The 18247-nt window shown below is 39.2% G+C and overlaps 6 protein-coding genes across 8 annotated transcripts; 1 reads left to right on the top strand and 5 right to left on the bottom strand.

Annotated features, from left to right (window-relative positions):
- Window positions 1–1764: 1764 nt before the first annotated feature.
- LOC18012942 (root phototropism protein 3) lies at window positions 1765–4736 on the top strand. Of its 2 annotated transcripts, none has more exons than XM_024151717.1 (6): window positions 1765–2094; window positions 2203–2272; window positions 2353–2964; window positions 3051–3866; window positions 3949–4231; window positions 4319–4723. In XM_024151717.1, exons 1-6 carry the CDS (start codon window positions 1961–1963, stop codon window positions 4393–4395), a joined length of 1992 nt encoding a protein of 663 aa, XP_024007485.1. In that variant the 5' UTR covers window positions 1765–1960; the 3' UTR covers window positions 4396–4723. The 2 variants fall into 2 exon arrangements, with proteins under 2 accessions (XP_024007485.1, XP_006394165.1); XM_006394103.2 differs by having other exon boundaries at window positions 1766–2094; window positions 3949–4227; window positions 4319–4736.
- Window positions 4737–4787: 51 nt separating this feature from the next.
- Window positions 4788–7840, bottom strand: LOC18012870 (transcription factor SAC51). Its single transcript, XM_024151718.1, has 4 exons — window positions 7654–7840; window positions 6785–7303; window positions 6531–6690; window positions 4788–6443 (listed from the first exon to the last, which is right to left on the bottom strand). Exon 4 carries the CDS (start codon window positions 6398–6400, stop codon window positions 5411–5413), a length of 990 nt encoding a protein of 329 aa, XP_024007486.1. The 5' UTR covers window positions 6401–6443; window positions 6531–6690; window positions 6785–7303; window positions 7654–7840; the 3' UTR covers window positions 4788–5410.
- A 1438-nt stretch (window positions 7841–9278) lies between these two features.
- On the bottom strand, window positions 9279–10882 carry LOC18011527 (peptidyl-prolyl cis-trans isomerase FKBP12). Its single transcript, XM_006394101.2, has 5 exons — window positions 10700–10882; window positions 10292–10325; window positions 10060–10121; window positions 9891–9943; window positions 9279–9627 (listed from the first exon to the last, which is right to left on the bottom strand). Exons 1-5 carry the CDS (start codon window positions 10785–10787, stop codon window positions 9526–9528), a joined length of 339 nt encoding a protein of 112 aa, XP_006394163.1. The 5' UTR covers window positions 10788–10882; the 3' UTR covers window positions 9279–9525.
- Window positions 10883–11173: 291 nt separating this feature from the next.
- Window positions 11174–13638, bottom strand: LOC18011526 (beta carbonic anhydrase 5, chloroplastic). The gene is made up of 11 exons (XM_024151266.1): window positions 13621–13638; window positions 13210–13301; window positions 12995–13086; window positions 12836–12894; window positions 12456–12629; window positions 12303–12351; window positions 12112–12225; window positions 11970–12023; window positions 11788–11885; window positions 11584–11689; window positions 11174–11502 (listed from the first exon to the last, which is right to left on the bottom strand). Exons 3-11 carry the CDS (start codon window positions 13073–13075, stop codon window positions 11305–11307), a joined length of 933 nt encoding a protein of 310 aa, XP_024007034.1. The 5' UTR covers window positions 13076–13086; window positions 13210–13301; window positions 13621–13638; the 3' UTR covers window positions 11174–11304.
- LOC18011525 lies at window positions 13048–16148 on the bottom strand. 2 transcript variants are annotated; one of them, XR_002897637.1, is made up of 3 exons: window positions 14657–16148; window positions 13210–13301; window positions 13048–13086 (listed from the first exon to the last, which is right to left on the bottom strand). XR_002897637.1 is itself a non-coding variant. In XM_006394099.2 (2 exons), exon 1 carries the CDS (start codon window positions 16113–16115, stop codon window positions 14661–14663), a length of 1455 nt encoding a protein of 484 aa, XP_006394161.1. In that variant the 5' UTR covers window positions 16116–16148; the 3' UTR covers window positions 13639–13667; window positions 14657–14660. The 2 variants fall into 2 exon arrangements, 1 of the variants encoding a protein (XP_006394161.1); XM_006394099.2 differs by lacking the exons at window positions 13048–13086; window positions 13210–13301 and adding an exon at window positions 13639–13667.
- A 120-nt stretch (window positions 16149–16268) lies between these two features.
- Window positions 16269–18237, bottom strand: LOC18012622 (fructose-1,6-bisphosphatase, cytosolic). The gene is made up of 4 exons (XM_006394098.2): window positions 17882–18237; window positions 17424–17617; window positions 16952–17348; window positions 16269–16832 (listed from the first exon to the last, which is right to left on the bottom strand). Exons 1-4 carry the CDS (start codon window positions 18111–18113, stop codon window positions 16432–16434), a joined length of 1224 nt encoding a protein of 407 aa, XP_006394160.1. The 5' UTR covers window positions 18114–18237; the 3' UTR covers window positions 16269–16431.
- Between the last annotated feature and the right edge of the window lie 10 nt (window positions 18238–18247).

Below are 18247 nucleotides of genomic sequence, written 5' to 3'. Positions count from 1 at the left end.
CTGAGCCCAAACAAAACCGAAAGGGAGGTGACTTGAGATTGATCCTGACCGTTAGATTTTGTCATCCCTCTAACGAAAAGACAGTCGTCGGATGAGTAGGTCCGGTCTAATTGGAACAGACAATTTTTACACGTGGCTTTTACCATATGTAGGCGATGTGGAACCTTTATCACCACCACCATCATCAATAATGCAAATTTTATTTATAAGCCAATTAATAATGAATGTGTGTGTGTGTGTATCTATAAGATCACATTGTTACTTTGTTTGTTTTATAAAGAAGAGAGAACATATTGCATCTCTCCAATCAATATGTGGCCATTATATAGTTATGAGCATTTGATATGTGGAGGTGATAATTATAACGTGGTGATTGGTTCTTCGATAAGACCATCATTCATATGTTTCTCTAGTACTATCTGATTGGTGACCCTTGAACCACTGAGCCATATAGGTTTTCATTGATTGATACACTATCAAAATGTAATTAACGAAAAATTTGTTGTCTAACAATTTGATAGAAAGTCATCGATCTATGTATGTATTTAAAGTCGCAAATTAAGTGAAGGATTGAGACTGATATATTAATCAGTGTGTGTGAGTGTTATGTATATGTACATCTATAGATGAAATTCTTATGGACCACTTCTTCTTTCTCTATCTCCATTTATATATGAATGAACAACCTTTGTTTTTAATGCTCTCTTTTAATTTTCCTCCAACTTTCTCTTCCAAATTATCTCTCATCACTACTCAACAACCATTGAAATATTACTGTGAATACTTGTATATAACTTTCATGTCATCATTGTACTCTGAAGAAATAATATCTATATGAATATCATGTAGACAATATTACCATCGTAGTGTTAAATGTTAATAATGAAGTAATATGTATTTTGTTTTGGTGTCGAGAATTCGAACAATACAAACCATACGATTTGACTGCATGGTGTGAAACTGTATTTCTCAATTCGCATTCAGTGAGATTGAAACAATGTCTCTCTTCTTGGTAGAAGTAGAACTAACCAGGTTGGAATAATTCTCTATTTTTTTTTTGTTTTTCTGTTTTTATGCGTCATAATATATTTAGATCTAGATTCAGTGACAATGAAACAACGTCTTTCTAACTGGTAGAACTAATCACTCTATCAATTCAAAGTATTGCTGGAACATTTATATTAGTAAGGAAAGAAAGAGGAATAATTTGAGAGAAAGTAAGAGGAGATTCATGCAAAATCGAGAATGGAAAATTAGGAAAATGGACCCATTAGAAGCCTCAAAGAAGAAAATGAAGCAAAGAAACAAAAAGAAAGTTAAATGCATTGTACATAGAGATGATTCAACATCATCAAAAACAGACAGGCAAAGAAGAAGGAACTAGGCTTTGTCATAGTTAATGACACTCACTCTCCAACTTGTCCCTCCCCGTTTTTTTATGAACCCAATCCTATTTATATATATAATATATAATTGTGTTTTCTATTCTTAACTCAAAAACACATTACAACTGTCAGTAATTCAATAATGTTGTGTAAAATCTAAAAAGACAGAGAATATCTTGAATTATATGATAAGAATGGGCAAACTTTATATAACAAAAAAAAGAAGTTAAGGAACTACTAGAAAATATATCTGATAATTGAGAAGCAGAGAGTTTAAGCCCATTACTTCACAGGCTGTAGATATATGAGACTTTGGTTTTGCAAATCTCTCTGAGAAAATAGACAATTCAGAGAAAGCTCCAACACTCAAAGCATCCCATGTGGGGATAATCTCTTCTATCTCTCTCTCTCTCTCTCTCTCTCTCTTTCTCTTTCATCTTTATAATCAAAACTAATCAATCACTCTTTTCTTGGAACTGTTTGTTTCAATTCACTCTTTCCACTTCAATCCTGTCTCTTCTCTAAAATCTTCTCTTGGCCACTTCTTTCTTCCATAACTGAGGATTTATTTGTGAATGATGTGGGAATCTGAGAGCGATTCCGGGGTTGGAGGAGGAGGAGGAGGAAGAGAGTATGGTAATGGAGTTCTAAGTTCTAACAAACATGGCGGCGTCAAGACTGATGGGTTTGAGCTCAGAGGCCAATCTTGGTAATGTCCCCAAACTATATATATATAGTAAAAAAAACATTATAAAGTCTCATCTTTCCTTGTTATGGAAGTTAAAGATTTCATATCAAAAACCTTTTCTTTGATTAGGTTTGTTGCTACGGATATCCCCAGCGACCTTCTGGTTAAAATCGGAGACATGAACTTTCACCTGCACAAGGTAAGAATGTTCTTGAGTCAATATATTATATCACGTTGGAGCTTCATAAGCTTTATGGATTTATTTTGTCTCTGCTTCAGTATCCTCTGTTGTCACGTAGCGGAAAGATGAACAGGTTGATCTACGAGTCACGAGAGCCTGAACCGACGATTCTTATTCTCGATGATCTACCTGGAGGACCAGAAGCGTTTGAACTGGCATCCAAATTCTGCTATGGAGTTCCCGTGGATCTCACGGCAACTAACATATCAGGTCTGCGTTGCGCAGCTGAGTATCTTGAGATGACAGAGGATCTTGAGGAAGGGAATCTCATCTTCAAGACAGAAGCTTTTCTCAGCTACGTTGTTCTGTCTTCATGGAGAGACTCGATCTTGGTCCTAAAGAGCTGTGAGAAGCTCTCACCATGGGCTGAGAATCTTCAGATTGTGAGGAGGTGTAGTGAATCTATTGCTTGGAAAGCTTGTAGTAATCCCAAAGGGATTAGATGGGCTTACACAGGGAAATCTCCATCTCCATCTACCAATAACAATTTCGCGAGTTCTAGTCCGAAATGGAACGAATCCAAGGACTCGAGTTTCTACTGTAGCCCAAGTAGAAACAATAATAGCCAGCCTGTTCCTCCGGATTGGTGGTTCGAAGATGTCTCTATCTTGAGGATCGATCACTTCGTTCGTGTGATCACTGCAATCAAGGTACGTTTATACTTTTTTCTCTCGAGCATTTCCGCAAACACTTTGTATGCATATTTCAAACCCTCCAACTTTTGCGCTCGAAACAGGTGAAAGGTATGAGATTTGAGCTTCTCGGAGCCGCAATCATGCATTACGCCGGGAAATGGCTTCCGGGTCTGATCAAAGAAGGAGGAGTTGCACCAGCAATGTCCTCCATCGGATTAGGGTTAGGAGGAGACGAAATGAGTGTGAGCTGCGGAAGCAACAGCAGCGGAGGAAGCTCCGGTCCCGATTGGAAAGGCGGTCTCCACATGGTCATCTCCGGAAAAACCAACGGACATCAAGATTCCGCCGCTTGCATCGCCGGACTCGGAATCAGCCCAAAAGACCAAAGAATGATCGTCGAGTCCCTAATCAGCATCATCCCTCCACAGAAAGATTCCGTCTCCTGTAGCTTCCTCCTCCGTCTTCTCAGAGCAGCCAGCATGCTTAAAGTAGCTCCGGCGCTGATCACGGAGCTCGAGAAACGAGTCGGGATGCAATTCGAGCAAGCGACTCTTCAGGATCTTCTGATTCCAGGTTACAACAACAAAGGGGAGACAATGTACGATGTTGATCTTGTTCAGAGGCTGCTGGAGCATTTTCTCGTTCAGGAGCAGACGGAAGGGTCGAGTCCGAGTAGAATGTCGCCGTCGCAGTCTATGTACACCGACGCCGGAATCCCTAGAGCGAATAGCAACAACGGAAACAGTAATCAGAATGCGAAGATGAGGGTGGCGAGGCTTGTGGATAGTTATCTCACTGAGGTGGCTAGAGATAGGAACTTGCCATTGACAAAGTTTCAGGTTTTGGCTGAGGCGTTGCCGGAATCTGCAAGGACCTGCGACGATGGGCTATACAGAGCAATCGATTCATATCTCAAGGTAACAACATACAGCACAAAACTCTGTGATTGGTTAATTTTAGACATTATTCAGCTTGATCATGTTTTGGTTTGATGGACAGGCGCATCCTACATTGTCGGAGCACGAGAGGAAACGGCTATGCAGAGTGATGGATTGTCAGAAGCTATCAATGGACGCGTGTATGCACGCGGCTCAGAACGAGCGGTTACCATTGCGAGTGGTGGTCCAAGTGCTCTTCTCGGAGCAAGTCAAGATCAGCAATGCCTTAGCCAACACGTCACTCAAGGAGTCAACCACGCTCGGGGAAGCCATGGGTGCGTATCAACCAATGATCCCTAATCGCAAGACATTGATCGAAGCTACACCACAATCGTTTCAGGCAAGTAAGAGGAAGGCTTGTCAAATTCATGCACATGTCAAGTTCTTTTTTTTCGTTTTGCTTATACAATTTTATGTAATTAAAAAAATAGGAAGGGTGGGCTGCGGCGAAGAAGGATATAAACACGTTGAAATTCGAGTTAGAGACGGTGAAAACGAAGTATGTTGAGCTTCAGAATGAGATGGAAGTGATGCAAAGACAGTTTGAGAAAACCGGGAAAGTGAAGAACACTTCTTCTTCGGCTTGGACCAGTGGTTGGAAGAAGTTAAGCAAACTGACTAAGATGACTGGACCGGAGAGTCAAGATAGTATGGTCGGAGGAGAACAAGTTGGTGTTGATCACCAACCGACGAGGAAACCACGACGGTGGAGGAACTCGATTTCTTGAGAAACTTATTCAAGTGAGCAACTTTGTGTGTTCTTGATTTGATTCTTTGGAGAAAGAAACGCTTTTCTTTGGTCCTAATTTGTAATCCGATTGATTTCTAATGTGGAATAAGTGACATAAAGATTCGATTTTTGTGTCCCTAACTAATATTAATCAGACAAAGACCCAATAATTATATATCATGGTTTTATTACAAAACCCAAACGACAAAAACCCAATCACCTTGACAATACAATGACACTGAGAGAACATGAAAAATGAACAGAGAGACGCAAAGACACACAAACAAAACCAGTAGCAAGTGGGGAAGGAAAAGACAAAGGAATGGTTTGCATTATTACAGACACTAAAATTAATTAGACAAACATGACATCAATTCATAAAATAATTGGACCCACTTAGTCATCATATGGACAAAAGAGAGTGTGGGTCAGAGATTTTTTTATTACCTTAGGGGAGATTCATAGACCACGCGAGTTTGAGATCAGACTTTGAATATTGCCTTTTGATTTCACCATCCACACTCAGCCAAAAAAGATAATCATTGTCGATCAATGACCACGACGACTTTGGCTTTTTTTCCACACCAAGCACAGAGAGAAGAAGAAAGTGACCTCTTTTCTTCTTTAACTTTTTGAAATTGCAGAAGCATATATACCTAAAGTAGTCCACTATATACAGCTAAAAAGCTGATGCAGAGGATACGGACCCAAAACCACTTCACACACGTTTTCACTCGTGAGAATCTTCAAGCCTTATCTGTCAGTAGATTTCTTGTTCCCCATGTTGTCTCTTTTACAAACAAGGTTGGTGACTTGTGACTAGTGAGTGGTGGGGGGATTTTTGTTTAGCAATGGTTCTTGAGATTAAGTCTCGTTTCAGTAACTTTAGGTAATCAATGGCTTCGTCGAGAAGTAAGAGAGCTTCGTTTCCTTTGGCACCCGGAACTACGCTCTCGAGTATTTTCAAAGCTGTACGGATCTTGTCTTTTTTCGACTGCTCGTTGCTCAGACCAGAACCAGTGTCTTCTTTGGTCGAGCATTTTGATTCAGGGAGCTTTTTATCCATAAGAAAGGACGATCCATTGAGCGTTGTGGAGCTCCTAGTGCCCACAAGTGATGATGAGTCGCTGATGTTTTTTACCTTATCCAGTAGCTTCTGCCTTTTACAGGGACCATCAATTTCTTCCATTTCTCTTTTGTTGCAAACTTGTTCAATTGGATAAGGAGAGTGACCAGTGCTCATTACTTCATCATCACTCTCACAACCATCATCATCATCATCATCATCTGAATACAGCAATGCATTGATCTCCTCAGTGTCTTCATGCATTTCCGACTCTTTTCCACTTAAATCATTCTCTTCACAATCTTCCTTGAAAGCTTTCGCTAGACCGTAGAATTTCATTGGCTCCGCAACTGCAGGAGATGGAAACCGTAGAGGAAATGGACACCGTAATAGACGAGTCTGGTTTCCTGACTGATCGAATATCATAAGTCTTTTCTGAGAAGACTCTAATGCTCTTTGTGGAGTAGTAGCAGCAGCGCACCAAGACCGGATGCCAGACATCGAGAATCGTTTTCCACAAGACTCCTTATCATGACTGCGCAGTAGAGACTGGAATGGTGGTGGCTGCAAACAGCGAGCCTGAGGCTCAGCTGCATATAGTTTCCCAACCTCAGGGAGAGGAATTTGAGGATGGATAGACCGAGCTGTTATATCCTCAAAGCAAGCTTGAGGCTTTAAGCCCAGAGGCAAATCCCGTTGCCAGGTATCAAGAGGCATGCTCTTGTAGTGTAGCTCAAGGGAGCTATAAAGAGTACAAACACTGCAAGACCAAAAAAAAGGCACAAATCAGCTCAAGAAAGATAAATTTAACCATTTTAGAAAGGGATTAATGATGGAGTTGGCATACCGATTGTCAAGTTGCTCAATCGGTTGAATGCAAATACTTCTTGTTTCCTTTTCGAGTAAGTAGTGAAAGAAAGAAGAGGCAAACGAACGAAGAAAAAATACAGCGGAAAATCACAAACCAACTACGTGACTGGTTTAAGTAGCAGTCTAAAGTACTCAGCCTGAAACACAATAAAATGGCAAAACCACATAGTTCAAAGACAATAAATACTAGCTGTGAGACTGATGAATGAGAGCATTATTTGAGCTACGGACCTGGCAATTATCCATCGGTTGAAAGCATGCAATAACTCTCACTACAATTGTTGGTCTGTTAGCGTCTCCTGTCTCGTACTTCAATGCTCGAAATCTTGTCTTGCCAGGTGATTGACACACCATAACTTTGAGGAAATATTGAGTGAAAAGCAGACAGAGACCTACCGAAAGAAGAAAGCTTTTTTTTGGGAAAGAAAGAAGAAAACAGAAAGGAGCTTTTTGGTCTAGCTGATTCTTTGTTCACAATGGAACACGTAGAAATGTTGAGATCCCATTTAGAGGAAAAAGGGTTTAAAATATATTGATAAAGAAGGGAAGATGAATAAGAGAGAAGAGTTGAATGTTGGTTAAAAGGAAGAAGAGATTTACAGAATCACACGGCAATACAGATTCAAGCGCACAACTTTGCGGTATACGTCAACAGAAGTAGTGAACCAACACATGCTGCTTCTCTTTCTCCTCTTATGTAATTTTTAAAATCCACTGCTTGTATTCAATCTACTTTCGAGAATTTAGTATCTGTGCAAAACCGAAGCAAACATCCCATCAACACCAAAAATGTAGCTAAATCCAGAATTCTCAATAGTTCAAAAGGACAGAGAATCACAAGCGTTCAAAAGAAAACTCTAAACACCTAGAAAATTTACGTTGTAGATTCACTGTTCCAACAAGAAATATGCTTCGTTTACAATTGCAAGTTTGCAACTCAGAATATACACAAACCACAATGTTCAGAGCCAGATTACTGACTTAATTCCCCCAAATCATCAAGGATTTAAACCGTTTTAACCAAAATTTCCCGATAGACAAGCAGAGAAAACAGTGACACAGATGATAAACAACGTAGAGATAAATATCAAGTTTGATACCTTAGAATGACGAAACGGAGGAATAATCTTTTGCTCAGATCCAGAGAAGACGATGAGAGCTCTTCTTTGTTAGCTGAATCAATGGAAAAGCGAAGGGATAAGAGGGATGAAAGTGACCAACGAAACGAGCAATAATGTGTATTTTCCGTAGAATTTTTTTTTGTAAGAAGTGTGTTTCTAAAGAAGTAAGTGGCATCAATGGTGCCAAGACTTTATAAAAACGTTTTATGACGCTTTTGTCCCTTCTCCATCGAATATTTTCCCAAAGCACCCCTCATTTTAATAAACTAAAACTGAATTTTATTTCAAGTTTGTTGTTCGGATTCGGTTTGGTTTTATATTAAAAATCTCATAAAAAATAAATTTTAATTGTGATTAATATCTAAATTTAAATACATATTTTTAAGCATAATTTTGAATACAGTTGTGTATGATTATTAGAACTATACCTCTTTTCTTTAAAAAAAAACAACGAACGCAAATGTTACATACTTTGAATTGTACAATTGGAATTTCGATTATATAAAGAAAAATAAATGTTACTTGGAAACTAATTTTGTGGTTAAACCGGAAAATATTATTATTGGTGCTTTGCTTGAAAGAAATGGGACAAGGGGGCCGAACGTGTATATACGTAATTATGGTATATATGATGACAAAGTCTCACGGTCCATAATTTCGGGGTTATACTTTATGATTAAACTTATAATTTTGCTGATCAATTTCTTTTGTTTGGTTAGACTTTGTTGATTGTTCGTTAAAGTAAAAGTCCATTCTCTTTAATTTTGTTGAAAGCTAAGTTAGTGAAAGTGTGCTTAAGCTTTTATATCCTTAATTCTTTTGTTCAGGTGCGTGTTGTGTTTTCAAACACCCATTGCGACGGAAATGAATAAAAGCCAACCAACCACTTGTTTCTTATTTAATTTTAAGATTAACAATTTAGCATCTAGCTTATACAACGCCAAAATTAGCTCGATGCTTTTGTTTTATTTTATTTTATACTCTTTAGACTTCTCATTTATTTTTAAATACTGTTGTCAATAAAGTCTTTTATGTAATTGGGGAATGTGGGTGAAAAGAAAAAGAAAAGGAAAGAATGAAAATGAACACGAAAAAAAGAAAAAGAAAAAGAAAAAGAAAAGTGATGATTAAAGAAATGCACGGGAATTTTAAGTGCTTAATTACCCGCACGACTTCTCTCACATTTCTCTTTTCTTCCTTTCTTTTCTTAACTTACACTATCTTGTCTGCAAGAATTTTTAGGTTTCGCCTTTTTTTTCTCCTTGATTTGATTTTAAGAATAGTAATTACTGTGTTAGCAAGTGTTGAATTCAAATTTCATCATGGTTTGTATTAATACCCAAATCAAAATCTAATTTGGTTTGAGATAATTCCTTTTTCTTTTTTCTTTATAATTGGCACTTGGGGCACTTGAAACTAAAGTATGGTTTTTTATTGGATCGATTCGATTTTATGCATTCTACACAGACATTTACATTAGATGAATAATCCTTACACAGCTAGAATTGGACTTAAAATATCACTGGGGTTGTTTTAGACTGGATTGATCTGAAATAAAAACATCCCAAACATCCACACCTTGTAGTTATGAAAAATGCAATCTATATCACAACAATAATATCATAATAACTGCAAGAAAACATACATTCGGATTGAAAACAAGAGACGAGTCTTTTATTTAGATAAAACGTTGTCCAAAGAGTTTAAAAAAGCACTGACAAGTGACATCACAAAGTTTGTTTCATTAAGATCCCAGAAGCAATAAAGATACTACCACTTGGTAATTTAACATTCAAGTTTTGTGGTTTATAGATTAATAATTTTCTCACAGTTTTGGAGCTGGAGAGATCATCACTGCACGCTCAATACTTCGATTTCAAAGTCGAGAACCGAGTTTGGCTGGATTCCCCATGCCGGAAATCCACCAGCGCCATATGCGTAATCCGGTGAGCACTGCAGAAACAGATAGGTTACAAGCTGAAGATGTCAAAAACAGCCAAAAGATCATGTATCACACACAGATACTTACGAATGGTTTCTACTACAACAAGCTCCAAGTAACTATCATTACTCATTAGAGACAAGAATTCTTTCAAAATAGAGACACGAAGCTCATAAATCACGAAGCATAAATGGCAAAACGTGGGAAAGAGGAACACGAAGATGTAAGAATCAAATATGCTTTCACGATGAGAGGAGCAGTCTACAATACATACCCGCAAGCGAGCAACCTCTCCAATTTGCATTCCAATAACGCCTTCATCCCATCCTGTGAGCAAATTTTATCAACAATTAAATACCTTCACATTAACTCTCCAGAAAAAAAAGTAAAATTAGAGGCGCCATACATATGAGCAAACCATAGAACAGAGGAAATTTATATACCTTTGATCACAGCACCTTTACCGATTTGGAACGAGAAAGGTTTTTGCCCAGCGTCCTTTGTACTATATTATAAACCAAAGTCCAAAACACAATTAGGCTTGGGAAATACAGAAATTAACAAGAGTTTTTTTTTTTTTTTGTTAAAATTTAAAAATTAACAAGACTTTTAAAGACAAATTATATCCATATAGAAGCGAGTGTGTGTGACTGTGATGGCGAGCGGATCCTGTACCTCCAGAACTTCTGGGATAAATCACCACCTTTCCCTGAAAGAGACAAAACCATTACCAATTAATTCACTAAAGATTAAAGCGTGTATAGAAAGTTTCAATCTCATATAAGAAAATTGATTATAGAATCTGGATTATTAACTAAACATACAACTACAGAACTAGACAAGAGATCGGTTTATTGGAATCTTCAGACAAGAATACAAATAATCTCGCAGACTAATCATATCTAACAAACAAAATTACAAATTGATTATGACCCAGAAAGGGTGATGTCGAACACAGTAATCTCAGAACATAAACCTTAATTAAATCCATTTAACCACCAAGAAATAAAATACAAATATAGCTAAGCAGATTTATGTGGATCGAAATTACAAAGATATGAAGAGAGATGGTAGAGAGGTTACCAAATCCGGTGCAATGGACGGTGACGGTTTGGCCCGGAGCGGGTTTGGGACCGGTGCCGGGTCTGATGACTTGCTTCTCCACACCCATCGCTTGCTTAATCTTTCCCTTCTCTTCGCTCTCTCTCTCTCGTCACTGTTTCGCTTTGTCGTAGCTTCGAATCTCGAGACGCTTATTATGCGTTCTTTCCTTCAATTTAATTGATCTATACTCTAAGCCTTCTACAGTACTATAAGGCCCAATTGAATAAAATTTCAGGCCCATTATATATTCTTTAAACGGTGGTTAAATACAAATCAGAACCATATGTTTGAGAAACTTTCATTATCAAACCGAAATTAATGTATTTTGGTAAGCGTAAAGCTTAGAAAGTGAAGTATACTGACAGTTAAGAAAAAAAAAAAAAAAAAAGCCATTGTAAGCATATATAAATGGAATCGAACCGATGTCAAAAAAAAAAAAAATGGAATCGAACCAAAAGTTACAAAAAAAAAATAGAATCGAATCAAAAAGCTACCGAAATTTCACACTCAAAACCAAACCAAACTCGAATTTAGAATCTGATCGGTATCAATAGTTTTTTAAATATCGAATAAACCAAATTCGTTCAGCTCCAAAAGGACCGATCCTTAACCGCTAATCTACTCTCCACGCGGCTTCTTTCCTTATAATCCACCGTCCATTTCTCGAACGTGCACTCAGTGAAGTCGTAATAGCCACCATGGATCGATAAAGTCCCATTCTTCACCTTGTCTTCTATCCATGGATACGACAATAGATTCCGCAACGAACAGTTCACAGATTCCTGCAAGTGTTAAAAACGAAATCCTTAAACACCAGTGAAGTGTTGTGTGAATGGAGCATCCAAAGGCTTTATTATATTCACCTTTTCGCAATGCTGACATTGTTGATCAAAGCTGAGTCCAGAGGCAGCTGATTTCGAGATTGATCTTGCGGTTTTCCCGACAACGACCCAGTTTTTTATGAAGCTCCTGGAAAATCACAATAATGCAGGTGATGATGAATGTGTATTGTTGGACGTTTTTTTTCTTTTCAAAAGAAAAAAAAGTAATGAAATTTGGGCAGAAACCTTGAGTCTATGTCTTCTTCTGTTTCATCATCATCCATAGTCATTAAGGCACGGATGCCTCCACAGCGACTATGCCCGACCACAAGAATGTTCTCGACCTGCAAACAAAGTTTACAATCATCCGTATGCCAAATCTACTGCGTGATCATGAATTATGTAATTAGTTTCTTCATAATGCTTACTTGCACAGAGTTTACAGCGAATTCCAATGCAGCCTTTGTTTCAGATGGACCACTCTACACAAAGGCACAAGTTTTCTTGTTTCAGCATCAAAGAAACATAAATAGATAAATAATTAAAAAGCTGACGATTACAAGTAAGAACCTCGTAAGTGGGTACAATATTTGCAATGTTACGAACGGTAAATGCTTCTCCTGGTTGAAACCCTAAGATTGCTGAAGGGCAAACCCTTGAATCTGCACAAGCTACCACCATAAACTGATCTCTGAGATGTTAGATATATGTCTCACATATAAATGTGTAGTGTAACTGTAACAGAGGTGCTAAGTTCTCACCTTTGGGGATTGGCTCTTGGCTAGACTCTGAAACCGCTCCACGTTCTCCCTTTTTTCGCATAAACAATCAAACTATTACAGAAAGCAACCTTTTTTCGGATAAACCAAAGAAATTGAATCCGATGCTTGTACAGTTGTACTTCAGTAGCTTACATGTATTTGTCTTTCTTAAAGGTCAGGAACCGATGCTTAATTTCTTCAAATATGTCATGTTCTTTATTTGGTGAAGAAATCACAAGATTCTCGTGTTTTTCTTCACGGGTAACCTTTAGTGGCACCCCCGAAGCCACTAGTCTCCACTTGCCACATCTTCTGGAAGATATAAGCCTGGTTCAAATAAGAAGATTACAAAGTTCTCAGCAATATACTAGTTGTTAGAACTACGTCTTTGGCCTAGAATTGACATTGTTTCTCTAACACACATCATTTGTTTCTCCATATACGTATCATAAGTTCATCTTATCTCTGCACTAGTAAATTTGTAAGTAAAATTTTATCTACACAAGTTAACTGAAACTTTTTATAGAAAATACCTTGAAGAGGTACAAAATCTAAGATATGTCGGCTTCGACTTTACAATGTCACCAAAGATCTGTAGAGAAAGTATAGTTAAAAGAGTTGAGAGAGATATGAATGCTAAACAACTCTTTCGACTCTCGGTCAAACATTATACATAGAGAAAGAAAGTGCACCTCCTGCGTATTGTAAGGCACACAAATTCTTGAAGAAGAAGGATCTACTGAAGTAGACATGATAGAAGAAACGATCGCCATTGATGAGAAATCTGCAGCTCAGTAAAACCAGGTGAGGTGTATTGGAGGAGTTTAGATGTTTAGGGAATTAGAAAATGAAAAAATAAAAGAAGAAGAAATAAGACAGATAGACTTTGGGTTGTCTGGTAGTTCACCTGTCAGATCCAACAAGTAACAGCATATGGGTCTCAGCTTCTCCAACAAAGACGGAGATCCCCATGTTTGCGTTGACCGTTGACCATTACTCCTGTCATAAACACACCAGAAAATTCTCTCTTTCAGTTTCCTTTCATTACATAGGCTTTTTTTCTCGTCCGAAACATCATAATTTTTATTGCGGAAATTAAATTAGGTAGCCAGTTTTCTAAAGCGTTACAAAAATTGGAATCAATCAAAGCTAACTTCACTAATCAAAATTAAGCACACAAATGCTTCAAAGCTGACTTTCCGATTCAACTTCAAGCCAGACCTGTAGCTACATTGTGTCACTAAGTAGGAAACTATCATAATTTCTTTTGCACTCTGGAAAGATACATGGTCAAGAAGAGAGAGCACAACAGATGAACCTGGTTTGGTCGGCATGGCTTTGCTTTTCCGGAAACTATCAACCTCTCTTCATCATAATTAGGAAAAAACAGATAAGTACATGAACGTTTACAGCCTGAACAGTTCTATCATTAAATAAAATCAAGGAGCTTGAACAAGCTTTATGAATCCAGAATGGAACCTATACTGCAGCCTAATTGGAGATTATAAATGCCAAATAACGTACACATAAGCATTGCTTGAATAGCCTTCTTGATTTTGCAGACTTCTCGTTACAGCTTACAGGTAAGTGAGAACTCTAACATTTGTAAGATTATCCTACAACAACTACAAACATAAAGTCCCTGACAAGCAATTTAGGTCTTTAACATAGAACCTGTCTAGAAATTCTTGTCAAAATGCTAACATTTTTTTTCCTTACCTTGATGAATCCAAGGGCGTCGAGGGTTAAAAAAACTTAGGACAAATGAAGCTAGTAACGTGTGTTGCCACTATACCTCTTCCTATGTCGGTTCAGAAAGCAAAGAACACAAAATTTCTCAAGTGATTTTACAGAAGAAAAAACAAGTGGTAGCCACGAGGAATAAATACCGATTTGATGAATCATAATACTTCATTTTTTATCACCTCGACAAATACCTATATTTTGCACTCTAGCTTTTTGAGTTAGAGGAACAGAATTCTTGTGCAGAATAAGTAGCTCTTTTTACCATTAAAAAAAAAGAATTTGGTTCATCATGTTGTATCCTCTAATCCTGAAGAGAAATCTGAATGCCTTGATCAGAACATAGAAGCCCATCACAGATTTACAATCAAATAAAGCATGTCTCTGGTTACGATGCAGAAGATTATGTACCATAAGGGAAAGAAAAAGTCTGAATTTTGTGCCATATACATCAACAGATTCCAACAACATGGATTCCAAGGAATCAAATGGCTAGTCTCACTACTACAGTTAAACATCAACCGGAGACATCAATTAAAAAAACAAAAAAAAACTAAGGCCTAGAACAACCGCACGAACATAACCTGAAAAAAGAGAGGAAAAAGTCTTACTTCACTAAGTAGCCTTGATCTTATCATCTCCAACAACAGAAAGTATCGGCAAACTACTCAAGAATTCATCAAGGCCCTCAAAGAAGCCAATCCCTTCGATATTATCCACCTCCCTGTTACTTCCGAGCCCGTTGCCTTCATTTCTCCTGCCTGCCACAGCAGGCTCTTCCACTTCATTACTGAACTCCACATTCAAATCCAACCTCCCCAAATTCTTAACTCCAGTTCCCGTTCTTCTTCTAGTACTCACTGGCTTAGACATATAACCAGAGGAGGAACCAGCGGCCGTAGCATATGAAGCAACTGAAACCGCGGGATTGCTACCATCACTGATACTTTCCACATTTTGGATTCCCTTCCCAGCTTTCTCAGTTCCATGTTTCTTGTTACTTCTCACAAGTGTTTCCTTCCCTTTCCCAACATTCGCCTTCTTATTCATTTGTACCTCATCTTGCCAATCATCATCAGCCTCGCTTTCTTCATACTCCTCCTCTGAAATCGCAACATATATGTCATCATCGTCATAGAAGATCCTTGGAGGAGCCGGTTCCTTTCTCTTCTTCGTGGCTGGTTCATCATCCACCTTTTGCAGGGGGCATGCAAAGAGAGGTGAGATAGGTGACCAACTCGGTGGGGTTCGAACTTCACCGGAAAACCCTAGCGGGAATACAGCCCATGAGCAGAAGTAAACGTCTTCGCCTTTCCCTTCCACGGGAGGTTTTTGTATCGTCACAGCTTGAAACGCTCTCCTACAGCTTTGACACTTCAAAATGCATTCTTCGTAAGCCTTAGGGTACTCAAATAGTACAAAGCAATATGGACAAGCAGTCCAGAAGCTCGTCGCCAGAGGGTCGGCCTGGGACTGCGGCGGATATCCGGCGGTGGAATTGGCAACAGAAGGCGGCTCTTGTGCTACGTTGGTGCATTTGCTAGCTTTCCACTGGAATTGTTGCTGGTGCGCTTGGCTTTGTGGCTGAGAACTAGATTGGCCGAGTTGACTCAGCTGCAGCTCTCGATCGTAAAACGACTTCCTCGACGGATCAGAGAGCACGTGCCAAGCATCAGAGACAAGCTTAAACGCTTGATCGGCGAACGGGAGGCGATTAACCGACGGATTGAGGAGAAGAGCGAGTCTACGGTACTGAGTCGCGACGTGTTCGGGGTTTTGAGCTAAACGGCCGAGTCGGAGCACGGCGTACCAGTCCGGCAAGTTAGAGTCGCCTAAACGAGTCTCTCCGGCTAAAAGAATGTCGCAGATTGCGAGGATGTAGTCCGCAGCTTCTGCTCGGGTCGGGTCGGATTCGCATGCGCGGATCGCAAATGTCTTCGCTCCCTGAAGGTCACTAGACGCTAGAAGCTTCTCCGATGTAACAAGCCATCGATCCGCCTCCGCTCTATTACCACCGCCGCTTCCACGACCACCAACTCCGCCGCGTCCGCCATGTCCACCGCCTACCATATCTCCCCCGTTCTTCCCTTTATTTTTTTCCACTCTCCGTAAATAATTGACTCTAAAATTTATATATCGCTAATAATAAATACAGATCTAAATTTAGAAGAGAAAATGACTTGCATATACGACCGTAATTACATATGTCTGGAATATACACGATGGATTGTTAGGGCATTTGGGTCTTTTACGCACTATAGAAAATCATAATATAATTTTCGCGTAACACAAGCATTTGATTTATGTTTATTTAACACATTAACTGAAGCAGAGGTATAGTTCAACTTCAAACTTACGTTCAAAAAAAAAAAAAAAAAGGTATAGTTCAAACTTCATAGCCAGGATTCACAGTCTGCTGCACATCACCATAGCTCTCAAGCTCAGCCACATCCTCTACGCTCCCAAGAAACAGAGGCAATCTCTGGTGAAGCTTCACTGGCTGTATCGAAAGTATCTCTCTCTTTCCATCAGAGGCTTTACCACCAGCTTGTTCCACGAGAAAAGCCAAAGGGTTTCCTTCATAGACTAAACGGAGGTGGTCTCTTGGATTCATAGCCACTCCTCCGTATAACAGGGTCCTGTGAAGATCAGCCACCAGCGAACAAATGTAACGTGCCGAGTATTTCTTCGGGTTTTGACCTTTGCCTTGTCTCACTGTATCAATGTACTTCCTCAAACCTTCTGGCCAGTCGAAGTACCTCGCATCGTTCACTGAGTATATTTGCCCTGTTGTTGATTGATGACCAAAGAGAGCAATGGATCAATCCGGTCCAAACGGTTCTGTTTAGTCATCATATTACTGTAAAATGATTTTCATATGTATGTGACATGAAGAAAGCTTTTACCTCGAGTAGGGATCTTAATATTTTGATGAGTGAGAACGAATTCGCCTGTGGAATGATCAAGCGTGAAGGCATGTGTTCCGGAGCCGAGACTAACACAGAGTATTGTCGCTGAAGAGTAGAGCACGTAACCGGAAGCTACAAGCCTGTTTCCTCTCTGCAGAGAATTGAGTTCAGCTTTCTCTTCAACTGGTAAATGATCAAGCTCAACGAGGCGATTGTAAATCCCAAATATAGTTCCCGTTGGTATCGAAGCATCAATGTTACGTGATCCATCTAATGGATCTACAACCACAACGTAAGGACCGTCATCTTTTATCCAAGTCGGACTATCGTCTTCTTCGGAAGCCATTACTGCTACTTTTCCTGAGTTTCTAAGAGAGGACAAGATGATATCGTTCTGCAAAACAGAAGAGGAATTGTAAGCTTGAATCTTTATATGAATCATGACAAAAAGAAAAAGAAAAATACAGACCGAGACAATATCGAGCGGCTTAGGCGCATCTCGGTCTGAGCCACTAGAGGAGTTAACAGAGAGCTTTCCAAGTGAAGAATTGAAAGGAGATGCGACAAGAGAAGCAATTCTTTTGCAGGCATGCTGTAAGTGGTAAAGCAAAACCACAAGATCATCTCCTACAGTTGTCCCTTCTCTCCCTCCTCCTCCATTACCTATCATAGAAAAACTCCACTAACAATTCAAGAAACACAATATTGAAACTTCAATCAAAGCTGTGAATACAGAGGAACCCTCAAACCCCAGCTTCATGTCTCACAGTGAGAGTTTCCAAGACTTATCTTATTCATTTCAAGATATTTCCGATAAAGTCCGGGTTTTTATGGACATAGATTGACAGTGAATGGCAGAGAAACACAAACATCAACTTCAATCTATCGAGACAGGTGCTAAGTCGCTCAGACAGAGCAGTTTGTTACCTGCAAAGTCTACAAGAGTACAGTATCCATCATCATCATCACCGGTCGAAGTCCGACGAGAGGCGAGGGACTTAAGTGAAGCAGACTCACGGCGAGACGTCATCCCGCGACGTTTGTTACCAGCGGTCGGAGAAGAGAGAACAGAAGAAGCTGCGATTTGTCTTAGCGGGTAAAGATCGAGTCTTGGCGGGGAAATTAAAGTTGGGTACCAAGTTATAGTGAGAGATTGCATTATTTTTCTGGACTTCGAGCATCCGCGAAACTCGATCTCATCTGGGTACGCGTCAAAATCCCGGATAGCGATTCAGGATGACGGATTCCATAGTCCACAGCATCGGCTTTTGGAATTGGGTTCCGGTTTTGTTA

The sequence above is a fragment of the Eutrema salsugineum genome, unplaced genomic scaffold, assembly GCF_000478725.1.
Source record: "Eutrema salsugineum unplaced genomic scaffold, Eutsalg1_0 scaffold_6, whole genome shotgun sequence".
NCBI classification, from domain to species: domain Eukaryota; kingdom Viridiplantae; phylum Streptophyta; class Magnoliopsida; order Brassicales; family Brassicaceae; genus Eutrema; species Eutrema salsugineum.
This window is presented reverse-complemented; position numbering and strand designations above follow the sequence as displayed.

What these genes read in the sequence shown, in the direction of transcription:
- LOC18012942 (XM_006394103.2), top strand. Translation starts at nt 1,961, where the DNA reads ATGATGTGGGAATCTGAGAGCGATTCCGGGGTTGGAGGAGGAGGAGGA. An exon ending in GAGCTCAGAGGCCAATCTTG is followed by an intron (nt 2,095 to 2,202) that starts GTAATGTCCCCA and finishes TTCTTTGATTAG; the next exon opens with GTTTGTTGCTACGGATATCC. An exon ending in GTGTGATCACTGCAATCAAG is followed by an intron (nt 2,965 to 3,050) that starts GTACGTTTATAC and finishes CGCTCGAAACAG; the next exon opens with GTGAAAGGTATGAGATTTGA.
- LOC18012870 (XM_024151718.1), bottom strand. Translation starts at nt 6,400, where the DNA reads ATGCCTCTTGATACCTGGCAACGGGATTTGCCTCTGGGCTTAAAGCCT.
- LOC18011527 (XM_006394101.2), bottom strand. Translation starts at nt 10,787, where the DNA reads ATGGGTGTGGAGAAGCAAGTCATCAGACCCGGCACCGGTCCCAAACCC. An exon ending in CGTCCATTGCACCGGATTTG is followed by an intron (nt 10,326 to 10,699) that starts GTAACCTCTCTA and finishes TGTCTCTTTCAG; the next exon opens with GGAAAGGTGGTGATTTATCC. An exon ending in TTATCCCAGAAGTTCTGGAG is followed by an intron (nt 10,122 to 10,291) that starts GTACAGGATCCG and finishes TTTATAATATAG; the next exon opens with TACAAAGGACGCTGGGCAAA.
- LOC18011526 (XM_024151266.1), bottom strand. Translation starts at nt 13,075, where the DNA reads ATGGCGATCGTTTCTTCTATCATGTCTACTTCAGTAGATCCTTCTTCT. An exon ending in TGCCTTACAATACGCAGGAG is followed by an intron (nt 12,895 to 12,994) that starts GTGCACTTTCTT and finishes CTTTCTCTACAG; the next exon opens with ATCTTTGGTGACATTGTAAA. An exon ending in AATGTCAGCATTGCGAAAAG is followed by an intron (nt 11,503 to 11,583) that starts GTGAATATAATA and finishes TAACACTTGCAG; the next exon opens with GAATCTGTGAACTGTTCGTT.
- LOC18011525 (XM_006394099.2), bottom strand. Translation starts at nt 16,115, where the DNA reads ATGGTAGGCGGTGGACATGGCGGACGCGGCGGAGTTGGTGGTCGTGGA.
- LOC18012622 (XM_006394098.2), bottom strand. Translation starts at nt 18,113, where the DNA reads ATGCAATCTCTCACTATAACTTGGTACCCAACTTTAATTTCCCCGCCA. An exon ending in TACTCTTGTAGACTTTGCAG is followed by an intron (nt 17,618 to 17,881) that starts GTAACAAACTGC and finishes TTTCTATGATAG; the next exon opens with GTAATGGAGGAGGAGGGAGA. An exon ending in TATTAAGATCCCTACTCGAG is followed by an intron (nt 16,833 to 16,951) that starts GTAAAAGCTTTC and finishes AATCAACAACAG; the next exon opens with GGCAAATATACTCAGTGAAC.